The sequence below is a fragment of the Gymnoscopelus microlampas genome (assembly GCF_963454915.1).
Source record: "Gymnoscopelus microlampas genome assembly, chromosome: 3".
Classification (NCBI taxonomy): domain Eukaryota; kingdom Metazoa; phylum Chordata; class Actinopteri; order Myctophiformes; family Myctophidae; genus Gymnoscopelus; species Gymnoscopelus microlampas.
In genome coordinates this window covers 25,379,154-25,393,136 of record NC_139940.1, presented here as the reverse complement: position 1 = coordinate 25,393,136, position 13,983 = coordinate 25,379,154, and the positions used below count along the sequence as shown (strand labels likewise).

The 13,983-nt window shown below is 42.5% G+C and overlaps 1 protein-coding gene across 2 annotated transcripts in view; it reads left to right on the top strand.

Moving 5' to 3' along the window:
- scap (SREBF chaperone) overlaps positions 1 to 13,983 on the top strand; it is a 39,129-nt gene that overhangs the window by 9,637 nt on the left and 15,509 nt on the right. For both annotated transcript variants that reach the window (XM_084052807.1, XM_084052808.1), the window contains exons 3-11: positions 1,916 to 2,036; positions 3,763 to 3,920; positions 4,053 to 4,273; positions 5,144 to 5,249; positions 6,418 to 6,590; positions 7,314 to 7,440; positions 8,267 to 8,379; positions 8,497 to 8,591; positions 11,669 to 11,767. In XM_084052807.1, coding sequence (XP_083908933.1) covers positions 1,916 to 2,036; positions 3,763 to 3,920; positions 4,053 to 4,273; positions 5,144 to 5,249; positions 6,418 to 6,590; positions 7,314 to 7,440; positions 8,267 to 8,379; positions 8,497 to 8,591; positions 11,669 to 11,767 — 1,213 coding nt within the window. The remainder of the gene's footprint in view (positions 1 to 1,915; positions 2,037 to 3,762; positions 3,921 to 4,052; positions 4,274 to 5,143; positions 5,250 to 6,417; positions 6,591 to 7,313; positions 7,441 to 8,266; positions 8,380 to 8,496; positions 8,592 to 11,668; positions 11,768 to 13,983) is intronic.

The window sequence follows — 13,983 nt, the reverse complement described above, 5'->3', positions numbered from 1 at the left end:
TGCCCTGTAACCTGTATCTTAACTGCTGTGTTGTCTTTGGCAACCTTTATTGATCCCTCACAGGATCAATAAAGATCTTATCTTATCTTAAAACAAGAAACTGCAACAAAAATATATAGGAATAGGATAAACAATCACAGAAGGAAAAAGACAACATTAGAAGGTAAAGTGCTTGCGAAACCGTTTAGTCACCGTACAGGTGACTAAACCGCTGAGTAGTCACCTGTACATTTTACTCCCGCAACTCTGCAGCTTGTTAGGCTAAGTTTTACAGAGACACATTGTGCAATTAGGCCTCTTGGTGAATTGTTTGCTGGGAACTAAGATAGTATGGCTAATGCTGTTGTGCTTCCGTTGTGGCTGGCGGGCTGCTAATTGAATAGGCCCGATGACTATAGGGTTAGGATATCTTGCTTTAAAATTTTACTATTTTTCCTGGTAGCATGAATGTTCCAACGTGCTAGACAGACAGACAGACTGACAGTGCCATCCTAAAAACTAGGCTTTGCAATTTTTGTGTGACAGTTTTCACATCTTTTTGTTGATGTAGTTGAAACATAATTGATGTCAAGCTAGCCATGTCTTCTTGGTTAATCCAGAGTTGACACTACAACTGTACATGAACACTAAGCAGATGACACACACACACACACACACACACACACACACACACACACACACACACACACACACACACACACACACACACACACACACACACACACACACACACACACACACACACACACACACACACACACACACACACACACACCCTCATTAGCACGATGTGGTGGGTAAATCTCGTTGAGCTTTATCCTGTGATCTAACAGCCCTCCTGGCACCACTCAGAACCCAGCATCTTGCCCTTGGTTCAGCGAAAAGAATGTGGTGATTCTGGCATGCAGGAGCCTCAACACCAACCTGTCCACTGATGTAAGGAAAGTGGGGCAGTCCTCACTCAGGGAGAACCTGTTTAATAAGAGAGCCAGCCCATTCGCCCGAGAAGGGGGACACTGGAGTTGTTCCCTAGTGTCTCTAGCAACAAAAAAGCCACAGGAGGCCTTGATTTAACGTTCTCTGAAAAGTGAAAATATCTAAACCTTGCACACACAACTCTGCTCACAGAAGCACTCGTTCAGCAGTGCAAATAAGGTGCTTACTTCTAATCTTAGTATCTTAGTATTTTAACCTGTTTAAAGTCTGTGACTTTAAACAGTGACTAGCATCAAAAGACAAAATCCTCAACGCAGTCCAGTCCCTCAGCTAGGCCCAGTTCGTCTGCTTCTAGCCTCAGTTCCTCTGCTGCCAGCCCCAGTTGCTCTTTTACTGAGATCCTCAGGACCCTCTTGGTTGTTCCTAAAACTCAACCTGTGGTGATCAGGCTTTTGTGGCTTGCCTGGGCACAATCATTTTGTGGCAAATCTGGGCAAAGATTTGCAATGCCCTGCTTGAGGATCTAAGACAAGCAATGTCGGTGTCATTCTGAAAACATACTTTTATGTCTTAGGCCTTTTCATAGTGTTTATTTACTTTATCTTCTTATTGCCTCTCATTTATCTGTGCTTATCTCCTTTGTGTTTTTATGCCTTGTAGTGTTTGTTTTTATTTGATGTTTACTTTCTGTTTTTATTGTTACTTTTACAATTTGTCTCTTTCATGTCAAGTTCCTGTAATCTTTATCTTGTTTTTGTGATGTTGTTTCAAAAAGTGCTTCAAATAGATTATTATTATTACTACTACTACTACTTTTTAATATAATGGTGTGGTGGTTGGGTTGTGACTCTACAATGTCCAGTTGGGTGTAAGAAGCTGCTAGCAGGACTTTTAGTCCTGTTACATTCTTTTTTGTCTTTGCACCGCATCATTTGTTTGAAAGTGAACTGAAGTTCTTGCTCCTCTGTGTCTCTATTAGTTATCCGTTGTTGAGGCTGCCCTTGCCAGGGACAGGACCTGTGGAGTTTACAACGGGGGTTCGAGACTACACCATCCCTTCTCATGAGCCCCAGGGAGACCTCGGAGAGCGGCCTGATTGGGTAAGAGTAGAGAATACTTGCATGCAGATGCTGTAAACAATCATGGAAGATCAGAGATAATGAAGGGAAAATACCAAATTCGAACCTCATCTACCTGCCTTTGATCAGTTAAGCAGTAAAACAGAGTGGTTACTTGCCAAAGTTGTGCTTAAACTTACCAACCACAGCCACTATTTAGCATCATTAGGCCAGCACACAGTCCAGACTGGCCTCCAAGTACAGGATGTTCATGCCAAAGCCTGGAGGGATGGTCACAAACAAAAACAGTGGTCAGTGGGCGAATAACATGTAGGGATTGAGTTCTTTGGCCTGTGTGCTGCTGGTGGTAGTGAGCTGGGTCAGTCACCTGATTTAAATGTAGAATCGGTGGTGGAACACGTCAAGAAGAGAGGGCGGTGTCTCTCTTTCACATTTTCCCAGTGCGAACCGGAAATCATTTGAGAGAGAGGGCTTCGCATTTGTCCTAGTGCTGGCTGCGCTGACTGACATCATGCAACCAAGAGAAAGATAGAGTGAGGTAGACACACCGGCACCACGCAGACACAATCATTTTGTGGCATGCACTCACTGCTGGAAAATGAATGTCATTTTTATTGTCAATGTTGCGACAAACAAAACTAACAACCCCACCCACTGCAAGGGTGTGTTCAATAACTCATAGAGCTGCATTCATTACAGAGTCAATCATCTTTTTGCATTATACCTCATAATGGTATTCATTCATATAGCTGGAGCATCTTTTCACACCTTTTAACACAGACATCCCCCTGAAATAGTCAAGACAAGTCAGTTTGGTCTGTCAGGGCTTTAAGGCTGTGTCGGATGTTTTTACTCTGATGTTTTTCAGCACACTGTGCTTCGGAGATCCCCAATTTTCTTGCACTAAACCGGTGCCCTTTGAGCACCGGCCTACTAGGGGACCATGCAAGTTACAAACATTACATTACATTACAAACGATGCTAGTTGGGAAAGCATGCCCCACCCGGTTATGCAATAACCATTGCAACAGTTGTACCTGTTGTCAGAGTACTCCCTGTACCCGTTGTTAGAGTATGCAGAGATTTGATCAGTCCTCCACAGACAGCTGCAGACATTCATGTTTTTTCGTTTCTCGGAAACCGTTGGTCTGACCGAATTGCCACTAGTAGGCACTGCACACCCCAGACAGACACACACACACACACACACACACACACACACACACACACACACACACACACACACACACACACACACACACACACACACACACACACACACACAGCTTGCACAAAAACATTTGTTTTTGTGCATTTGTCCATTGTTGTTATTTCCATAAGAGAAAGGGAAGAAGAAGAAGGGGGGGAGAGAGATAAATAAAAACAAATTATTACACGTAGTACTGGATATCTATCCGGTGCGGTAAGTACCTGAGGTAAGACATAAAGGTGCGTGAACATAGCAGCAGATATATACTGTACATGATATGCTATGGACGTTAGTTAAGGTGCGAGGAAAAACAAAAAACAGAGTTGTACATGGGATTAAGGTGCAAAGTGTCAGTGCGTGTCGACCACATAGTCCACATAAGGTAACTGACACTGGTATAATCCGCAGATAGGTCCATGATGAAGAGCAAAAAAAAAGGTCTCTGACGGAGACACAGCCTCAGTGGTCTTTCGCCCTATTTCTTCTCATGTGTCTATCCATCTGTCTGTATTGTCTGTCTGTCTCTGTATGGTCCAGTACCGGGGTCCTCCGGTGGCCTACATCCAGCAGGTGTTGGTGAAGGCAGCGGTGTCTCCGTGGGAGAGTAGCCTGGTGCCGGTGGATGTTTTCCGCTCTCCACTGGGACGTGTCTTCACCCTGCTGGAGGAGATCCGCAACCATGTCCACTCTGACAGGTAAAGACTATAGGACTGATCAACATGTCCACTCTGGCATCAGTTCTTCAACAAAAGACTGAGTTGTTGTCCGCAAGTAGAATGGGAAGGAATCCTCCTCTCATTTCATCTGCTCTGCTCCACTGATTTCAGTTCTGGGATGCGCAGCCTCGAGGCCTTATGTCTACAGGTGACGGACCTGTTACCTGGACTACGGCGCATGCACTCCGTCATGCCAGAGCACGGCTGCCTGCTGGTCTCCCCGGGCAACTACTGGCAGAACCAACGGGAGCTCTTTGACTCTGATCCCGACCTTCTCAAAACCGTCCAGAAGCATGAGCCCAAAGGACTGCACACCTCCGCCACACTCCGAGGTAGGGAAGCTGGAAGGAAAACGCGTGGATAGAGGGGAGGTGTGGCATGCAGTGAGATTGCGAGTGATACAGAACCATGAGACAATGCACTCCTTTTAACTGAAATTAAAACGAAAGACCAGCTGCCGGTTTTCCACAGGCAGGCACAAACTATGCAGCTCATATCGCTACAGAAAAATGTCCATACTTTGACACTTTTAGATTTTGTGAAAACTTCACCCAGTGGCGCCAAATAAGTCCAGAGCCAGTACCCTCCTTAATATTTAAGGTGATCCTAAATTTGGTGACAGGGACAAGATAAGGCTCTGCTCCGCTGATAAGGATGGTAAAATGTTGGAGACTATTTGGACATTGAACATTTTGTCATTCACATCCGAGAATTTTGAGAGAAGGTTTTACTTTTTGTTGCTGTGTCTGTGACTAGTGTTTTAATTAATTATGAATTCAAGTATTTTATCTTCTATATCTTTTTCTGATGAGGTTTTATAGTACTGTAACATTTTTATGGACCCTTTTCACAGTGGCCATTTTGGCAACGCAGATGAAGGTTATAACGTTAATGGTTGTTTCTTTTAGGGATTTCTGTGTGCAAGCATAAGGTTAACTATACAGGAGCTGTCCATGCTGACACACAGTAACACCTAAAATGAACGAAACACACCCACAATGTTATTACCAGAGTGTTTTCTTGTCAAATAGCTGTTGTGAATAGGGCCCATTCATTGCTATTCAGAATTGGTCATGTGACACATTACAAGTTTGTTTTTGTATGTTTTCATATACTGCTCGCTGCTGTTTGGGAATTGCAAATTATTTGCTGACACTGATGTGTGTGGGTGTGTGTGTGCGCGCATGTATGTGGTATTTCAGACTTGTTGTTTGGCGTTCCTGGAAAGCACACCGGGGTCAGTCACTACAGCAGGAAGAGGGTGGTGACCTACACAATCACCATAGTACTGGGAAGCTATGACGCTAGGTGAGATTAAAAAAAGAAATAAAAGGAAAAACTGGTTCTGTGAGATAATAAATAAATATATATATATTTATTTATTTATTTAAGACTTTTCACATTCAAACGGACACTAAATGTCAAAATAATATTTGACATTGAGAATGCAAGTCTTCAAGCTGTTGCCAGTGTCTAAAATACTACCGCCAAAACAATTGTTATAAGTGGGTGAACACTGGGGTGTTCTTTTCCCACCCAGAACTAAAAACACACATACTGTAGACGTGTGCTTACACATCCTCACGTTCACTTGAACGTCCAGTGGCATAAAGAGTTTAAATATGATTGGGTCCTTCTTTCCTATACAAAAATTGCAATGTATTTCCCCACCCAGTATTTCTACCTCTGAGCCTGTTCTTCAGCTTTGCACTTTGCACAGCTAAATAGCAGTTGTGGCATTGCATAGTTTCACCATAGCCAAGTGTTTTATAAATGCCATGTTAATAACCTCAGCTCTTTCCAGGGGTTTACTGCCAGATAAACTGGATCATCTTTTTTGAGCCGTGTGTGTGTGTGTGTGTGTGTGTGTGTGTGTGTTTCTGTTTGTGCGCTCTGGTACTGTTTTATTCCATATTCATTACTGCAATGCAATAACCCTTCTATCGCATCCCAGAGCTGTACAAATTGACAGATATTTTAGATTTAGTCTTGTGTGAAGTGTTTCTTTCTCTCCATGTGATTTTTCACATTCACATTTTGTGTACATTTTAATTTAATCAACATGAAGTATTAGCATTTCAGTCGAACCAGGTTTGAATGAATGGCTTATGTATTGATTTTCAGGCTAAACAGGTATTGAAATGGCAGGGTGTAGGATACTGTAATGATAAGAGGCTTTGCTGCACCTATTGTAATTATTAATTCCAGTAGGAATTACTCATGTAAGGAGCGCACAAAGAAAGGAACTAATATGTAATATCTGGCCTTGAAAAAAACTCACCAATTTGTCATCACTTTATTCTTAGTAAGCCCGTAAGGCAGTCATTATGTGCTGTACAAAGCCTATGTGGCATCTGCCTTTCAGATGGAACTGAGGGAAAAATAAATTACCTAGGGCGTCATGGAAAAAGTATCATTGACTCATATAAAGTCATTTTCATGAATGAAATGATCACTGTTGTGTGTGCGTGTGTAGGTTCCTGGGCAGCTTGCGGACTCGTCTGAAGCAGCTCCACCCATCAGCCAACTGCAGCCTGCGGGAGGACCACATGGTACATGTTCACTTCAAGGAGGAGATTGGTATCGCTGAGCTCATCCCACTGGTCACCACCTACATCATCCTGTTTGCATACATCTACTTCTCCACACGTGAGTCTGACTGTTTTCCTGTGCTCTCCCTCTGTATTCTGGTCTCCCACTTCTTCCTCTCTTCCTTTCTACCTTCCCTCCCACCTTTCTCCTGTGTTATCATCTTCCTCCGTCTTTCCTTCACCGCACACTTTAATTAATCTATAAAGTGCTCTGCAGCCCAGGCCCAGACTATGGACGGTGAATTATTCTTAGTTGCACTCCGGTGTCGTGCCCAAAAATAGGCAATCTACTACTTATTGCGAGCTTGTAGATGGACTTGTAGACATTTAAATCAGGCATGAGCATGCCGATGTGTTTCAGGGCTGTTCCTGTCTGGGGGATAATAATCCTCACATAGAAACCCTGCACACCGCTACAGTAATGCACCAGGCTATGACCAGGTGCTTGCCAACACAAATATTTGTTCTTGGAAGACAAACACAGACACACTTATAAAACTATCACTGTACATACATGTATAATACACCCGAACTGATTAATTCATACACATTTGGCAACGGGCCACTATGCAGCGCCTGCAGCCTGTATCATTTATCATAATGGCGGTTGACAACTGTCAACCGCCATTCTGTTCTATTTTTAAGATTTATTGTGCTAGTAAAATGAGAGAGGTGACTGCTAAACATACTGTATAACAGCCCCTGATGTCATGAATATGGTCAGTTGGATGAAACTTCTTTCCATAACTTTTGCTTCAAATGTCATGATTCCTCTCTGCAGGTAAAATAGATATGGTGAAGTCCAAATGGGGCTTGGCTTTGGCTGCAGTGGTAACAGTCCTCAGCTCACTGCTCATGTCTGTGGGACTCTGTACACTGTTTGGACTGACGCCCACACTCAATGGAGGGTAGGCACACACACACACACACACGCGCACACACGCACACGCACACGCACACGCACACGCACACACACACTCTACTCAATATTGATTATGTGCAGATCATTGTTAATTATTAGATAAGGTGGGTGAAAAGGTACTGTTACAGGACTGCTTTGTAAGGGGGGCGGGTCATCTGCTGATATGGAGATATTGACATTTTGCAGCTGGCCAATCACGGCAGTCTCATTAGATAGTCGACATTATGGCGTGACACAACCCACTGTCAAACAAATAACCCCTGGCCAAGATCCACACATAGGGACACACTGCACATGTTGCATTCTCATGTATCTCTCCCATCATTAGGACTGTTGAGACAGTTTAATGTAGCTGTACATAAACTAGATAAACACCAATTTGTGTCGGTGCTAATGAGCATGTGATCTAACACAGAAGGATGTAATATACTGAGGACTCTTTCACCTTTTCTCCAGTGACCTTGACTTAACATGTAATTAATCTTATCTATTGTCATCTGTACTCTACTTCTTGTAGTTATGTTAATGTTCACCTCATGGGTAATGAAAGTAAGACTGGCCACTTGCCAAAATCTTTATCTGTGGCTTATGTGTGTTTAATCTATCACACACTGAGGTAGATAATCTCTTTGGCTCTTTCCTGGTCTTGCAACTATTTGGCTGCTAATGTAGTGGAAGTCAGCGTCGGATGCATGAAGAAATTGTTTCCCTTTCCTTATTATGGTGATTTGGAAATGCCAGCCTTGGTTTATAGGCCACGGAAAAGTATCATGGTTGATATATCGGTCCTCTCGTCTGTCTCGTTCCTCCAGGGAGATTTTCCCCTACCTGGTGGTGGTGATCGGTCTGGAGAATGTCCTGGTCCTCACCAAGTCTGTGGTGTCAACCCCTGTTGACTTGGAGGTCAAACTACGTATTGCTCAGGGTAATGTGTGTCTGCATATGAGCTGTCTTGCATAAGCCAAGGAAGACAAAAACAACATTTAAATAAGATATTTCTTTAAATTACGTTATTGTTAACTTCTCTTGTTGTTTTCCTCAGGTCTTAGTAATGAGAGCTGGTCTATCATGAAGAACATGGCCACTGAGCTGTGCATCATCCTCATTGGATATTTCACTCTTGTGCCAGCTATCCAGGTATACAGTCACCTTACAGATGTGATGTAGTCTGGCTATTTTCCACTGTATCACACAAGGCACATGCCAAATTATGCCAATACCATTTTACCTCTTCATTTAATGCAAAATAATTGGCATCACTAGCATTTAAATGAGGTCCATCAGTGGTAAATTCGCTCATTTACCTACACTAAAAGTGTCCCATTTTTCATACACACTTAGGTCCAAGGTTGTTATTTTATGTCAACTGTATAGGTGTGAAGTAGGGCAGCACAGAGCTTGCTCCACCAAATTCTTCCTTGACAATTCAAGGTTGAAAATGGATTCAAACATGAGAGTTCATGCCCATCACAGGCACGGTTCTTAGTTTACACTCTTCAATAATTAATCATTAGATAAGGTGGGTTCCATAACTCCCAGGAAGGCAATTATCCCTTTGCAAAGATAAATAAGGTCAAAGAGAAACCTGCTCACCGATGTAAAACTCAGGGGCGGACTTAGGGATCTGGAGGCCTTAGGCGAACCGTAGTATGAGGCCCCTGGCTCAGTGTCACTAACCCCGCCCTCAAACCGGTTGTCTGGGGGTCCCCCCCACAATTTAAAAAAAAAGAGAGTATCACTTAGATCAGCCCTGTCAAACTGTGACGTCGTCAAATTTGGCCCGCGGTGTGATTTTAGAAAACGCCATACTACCTTTTAATGGAAAAAAAACGAGAGAGAGAAAAAAAAGACAAAAAAAAAACAGCCTTGTTCTATGAGAACAATGGCCAAGCCGTGAAGCCACAGCCACGGTCATTAGCATACAGAGGACCATCACCATTCAACTCTACCTGTACTGGAGAGAGCGCCTTTTCAACAGCGTCAAACAAAAACACCGTTGTATGGAGAAGTATATATCAGTTGCGTCTCCCATCTGGAGGAGTAGAGAGTGGCTGCATTCCTCCCTCCGCCCCCTCACCTCACACAGCTTCTCATCTTGAAAACTAGAATCCACTTGTCAGAGGGTGTAACGTTAGTAGGATAACCAGCGATAGTTAAGAGCAGGGCAAAATAATTAACACCAGCTGTGAACGCTTGACTTTGATTGCAGTACTTGAGTAAATATAATTAGTTACTTTGCACCACTGTTGTTCTATAAATCTAATTATTTTGCTGGAAAAAGTCTGGCACTGTAGTGAAAATGTGGCTTAAAACATGGTAATCATTACCTAACCACCCACACACATTACCAGGTATTGTTTAACTTCAAATAGAATTATTCTACTTAAAATGGTTTATTGGGGCTCCTTACAAATTGCATTGTTTGTTTTTAATGTCAATAATTAAAGTAGCTATTCTTCTTAATACATAAAAAGAAAAATGTGATCTACGTAGTTAGTGGCAGTGTCTGAGACAACAGATGCTGACTGAATGCGCGTGGGCACGCATGCGTGTTCGCAACTGGTTTCGGCCCACATCAAGTCACCATTTGACCAATTTGGCCCCGACCCCAAAATGAGTTCGACACCCCTGACTTAGATCAACTGATTATGAACCAGGGACCACCACCCTGACTGAGAATCAACCTGGGGACCACTTGTGTTGTGTTGGGAGTGGGGGTTTGGGTGTGGTGTGGGGGAAAAAGCTTGAAATTAAATAATGACTGCTAAGGGCTTCATTCAATTTGTTAATTTGAGGTGAATTATTACTATTACTTCTATTATTTACTGAGAGATGCTAGTGGTCCAGAGCTAAAAAAAAAAAGATTGAGAACCACTTATCTATTCCTTTCCCATGGTTGCCCTTATTCTGTTCTCTTAACCTTCCTTATTAAACTCATGTTAACTTATTTATTGCAACTGTATGAGCAAGCAGAGACATGCGACAGTTTCCCTTGAGATTCTAACTCAGATTTCTGTGGAAGTTCTTGACATCCCACTCACTTCCCAGTAACTGAAAGCATTGATGCGTGAACTGACAGATGCGTCATCATACATCATACTGTTTCTCAACTAGTGAACGATAAAATAAAATAAAATACAAATCTTCACTTTCCTACGTTACTAAATGCATGGTCAGGGACCACATGCAACACTGTCTACACTGTCTATGGAAAACGTGCATGTGCAAAAGAAGTAAAAAATCACACCCTGTGTGAAGGTAGCGGCGCCTTTGAATACATTATGTCATCGATATGTGTTTATAATGTGTTTATAGCCATGTGTCATGTGAAGCTTGACCAATCACTTTGTTGACGGGTCTGACCAATCAGAGCGTCGACGACAGATAAAGTTAAATTGAGGATCTAACTTTAAATAACTTACCTAGAAGGAGACTTTAGCCAAATAAAAATATATACAAAAAAAAACATGAGGAAATAAAAAATAAACCTTGACATCATAGTGATGTCATGAATAGTCCCCTTGCCTGACAAATCACAACCTTGACGGGCCTGACCAATCAGAACCTTGACGGGCCTGACCAATCAGAACCTTGACGGGCCTGACCAATCAGAACCTTAACGGACTCTTGGATTCTCGATCGTCTCTATCAAACCATTCTGTCATAACGGATGACTGGGTCCCGAACTCAGACTTTCTATACATTCACCCTTCATCTGTTCTTGTATCTTTCTCTTTCTATTCGTCATATTAACTTTAAATAACTTACCTAGACGGAGACTTTAGCCAAATGAATAATAAGATGAAGTCATTGTCATCGTTTATATAGACATCGAATTCTATATTCATGACATCATAGTGATGTCATGAATAGTGACCAATCACAACTTTGGCGCACCTGACCAATCAGAACGTTGACGCACCTGACCAATCAGAACGTTGACGCACCTGACCAATCAGAACGTTGACGCACCTGACCAATCAGAACGTTGACGCAAAAGCCAGGCATAGAGGGCTAATATCCGCTCTATACCTAAAGGTATAGAGCGGCTAGCGCCGCTAAAAAAGAGTTACGTAGGCGGTATAATATAGCTTCATCACTTCCTGACAAACATGCACATGGGTCATATGAGTTCACACCAACACAAACCTTGCAGAGGACTCTTTGTGCAGCGGTCTTGTCTGATTTATTTGTACTTGTTCTATTTGTTGTAGGAGTTTTGTTTGTTTGCGGTGGTGGGGTTGGTCTCAGACTTCTTCCTTCAGATGTTCTTCTTCACAACGGTGCTGTCTATAGACATCCGACGCATGGAGGTAAGACCACATACACTTTCTCTGCCCTTCGCACTCTCTCATATGTAGGGCAAACCGAGGTGAGATGGCGGTCACACACATCCATGCACTCACCACATTGTTCGCCAGATTAAGTCTTTCTACAAAATGCACTTTCCTCGCTTAAAACTTCTTAACTCTCCTTGTTCTTTATGCTTGTCGCACATTGGTTTCATCTACTGAAGCAGTATTTAGCTCGGTGCATTGTTAAAACCGGTTTAGGGATTTCCAGAGGGATATGGAGTAGGCAGCCAGTGGGAAAAAGTAGCTTTCTTGGGGGGGTCTGAAGGCCAAATGTGGTGGTCTTTGGCACATTCTAATGCCACTATTCATTTTTTCAGTTTTGTTAATTTTGTCAAACACTGAAGACGACTCCCTGGTCTGTACTCCAGTGGTTCCCAAACCTTTTCTCTCCTGACCAAGAAGACACATTTGGTGTCTCCCTTGGACCCATACGTACAAAAATACATTATGAATTAACCACTTAAGCCCAATTTAATTGTGAAAATAGCAGATATTTTTTGTCTTTTCTTCCTTTTATTTGATAGTATACAGTCAATCTGGGAACCCATCGCCAAATGAAAAGGAAAAACAGCGCCCTCTGCTGTTTTTACTATCTCAGTTGGCTCTGGGAGGAGGTTGACGTAGCACCCATGCGCAAGGAAACCAGGGTTTTGGTCTGCCTTCAGCCTTTCACTTCTGGTGGTGCGACTATGTTTTCATTCCCACTAACAATATTTCTACACGGAACACTAACACCACTTCTCCCAGAGAACATGGATCGTTTTGGTTATAAGCCCACTTGTTTCTATGATGAAAGAGCAAGTTAAAATGTGAATATCTTTCTGTGGTTTTGTCTGCTCCGAGGACGCTATTGTTAAATGAGTTTCGGTTTGTTTTGAGTGGGGAAGGATCGGCGGACACGTAAATCCCGGCCACTACATTTGATTGGGTAAAGCGCGGCCTGCTTCCTGATCTGAAGGCACGCCCAGTTGTAGGCCAGTGCGTACGCGATATGACGAACCCCCCCCCCCCCCCGACAGATTCAAACGCAGAGCAGAATCTGTTCTTGAGAGATTAGTATACAGTAGACTGACAGGAAATGAGGAGAGAGAGATGGGGAGTGACACTCAGCAAAGGTCGTCGGGATCGGGATTCTAACCCGTGACACGCTGCTGGGTCTTCACTATTTCTTCAAAGTTTTTCTTTTATTGACGAAAAAAAAAGAATCTGAAATTCTTAGACAAATGTTTCTTTGAGAAATGTTCTGAAGATGTTTGGTTCTTGATTGTTTTTTTGTTTTTTGAGGGGTGGGTGGTCTTTAAATAATAGGAAAATAATGTAAAAAAACGAAAATACTGGTGACCCAAAGTGAAACACTGCTTTATTCTGTAAAACCATACCTCTTAGCTGAGTGTACATGGACACACACACACACACACACACACACACACACACACACACACACACACACACACACACACACACAAAGCATGTAGGGGGCCCGGGGCGGGACTCCTTGGCATGTTCTTTATTATTATGCTCACACTTCGCATTGTTTTGAAGTGGAGATTAGTGGTTGTAAATGTACATGCGTATCCAATAACTACTTTACTTGTTAACCAGTTCAGCTCAACTCTGAGTTTTCTCAGACTTAGAGTGCATTAGAAAAACATACAACACATACAAGGTTGTGTTGTATTTTATTAGATTCGAAAATTAATAATGGAATAACTGATAATACGTAATTTTCTTAGTATCCAAAGTCACTTAAACTGAGTAGTCAATTGGCTGTTTAACTATTCTTATTATTTTACTAATCCAGCCACAATTTAAGATTTTTACACCTGTAAACCTGTGATGTGACAAAGTTTTCAAAATTCTGATTCATATTCTGAAGATGAGGGCTATAAATCACATTTTTATTCTCCAGCCATATTAGCTATACATAACAACAATCATCTGTCCTTTTCCCATTTTAGTTTCCACACTGAACCAGCTGTACTCTGGGGCAATTATTAGAGGCATACCTCCTGGTGGAGATTTGCAATCCACTACTTGCCCCATTCTACTGCAATCTTCTTGTTATTTTCGGATCGTTTACCAGCCACCTTGACGTTACTTTGAGACATGGTAGCCTTATCGGTGTAATATGCTCTATGCACAGCAGCCATATTGGAAAGAAATTGGGCCTCTTC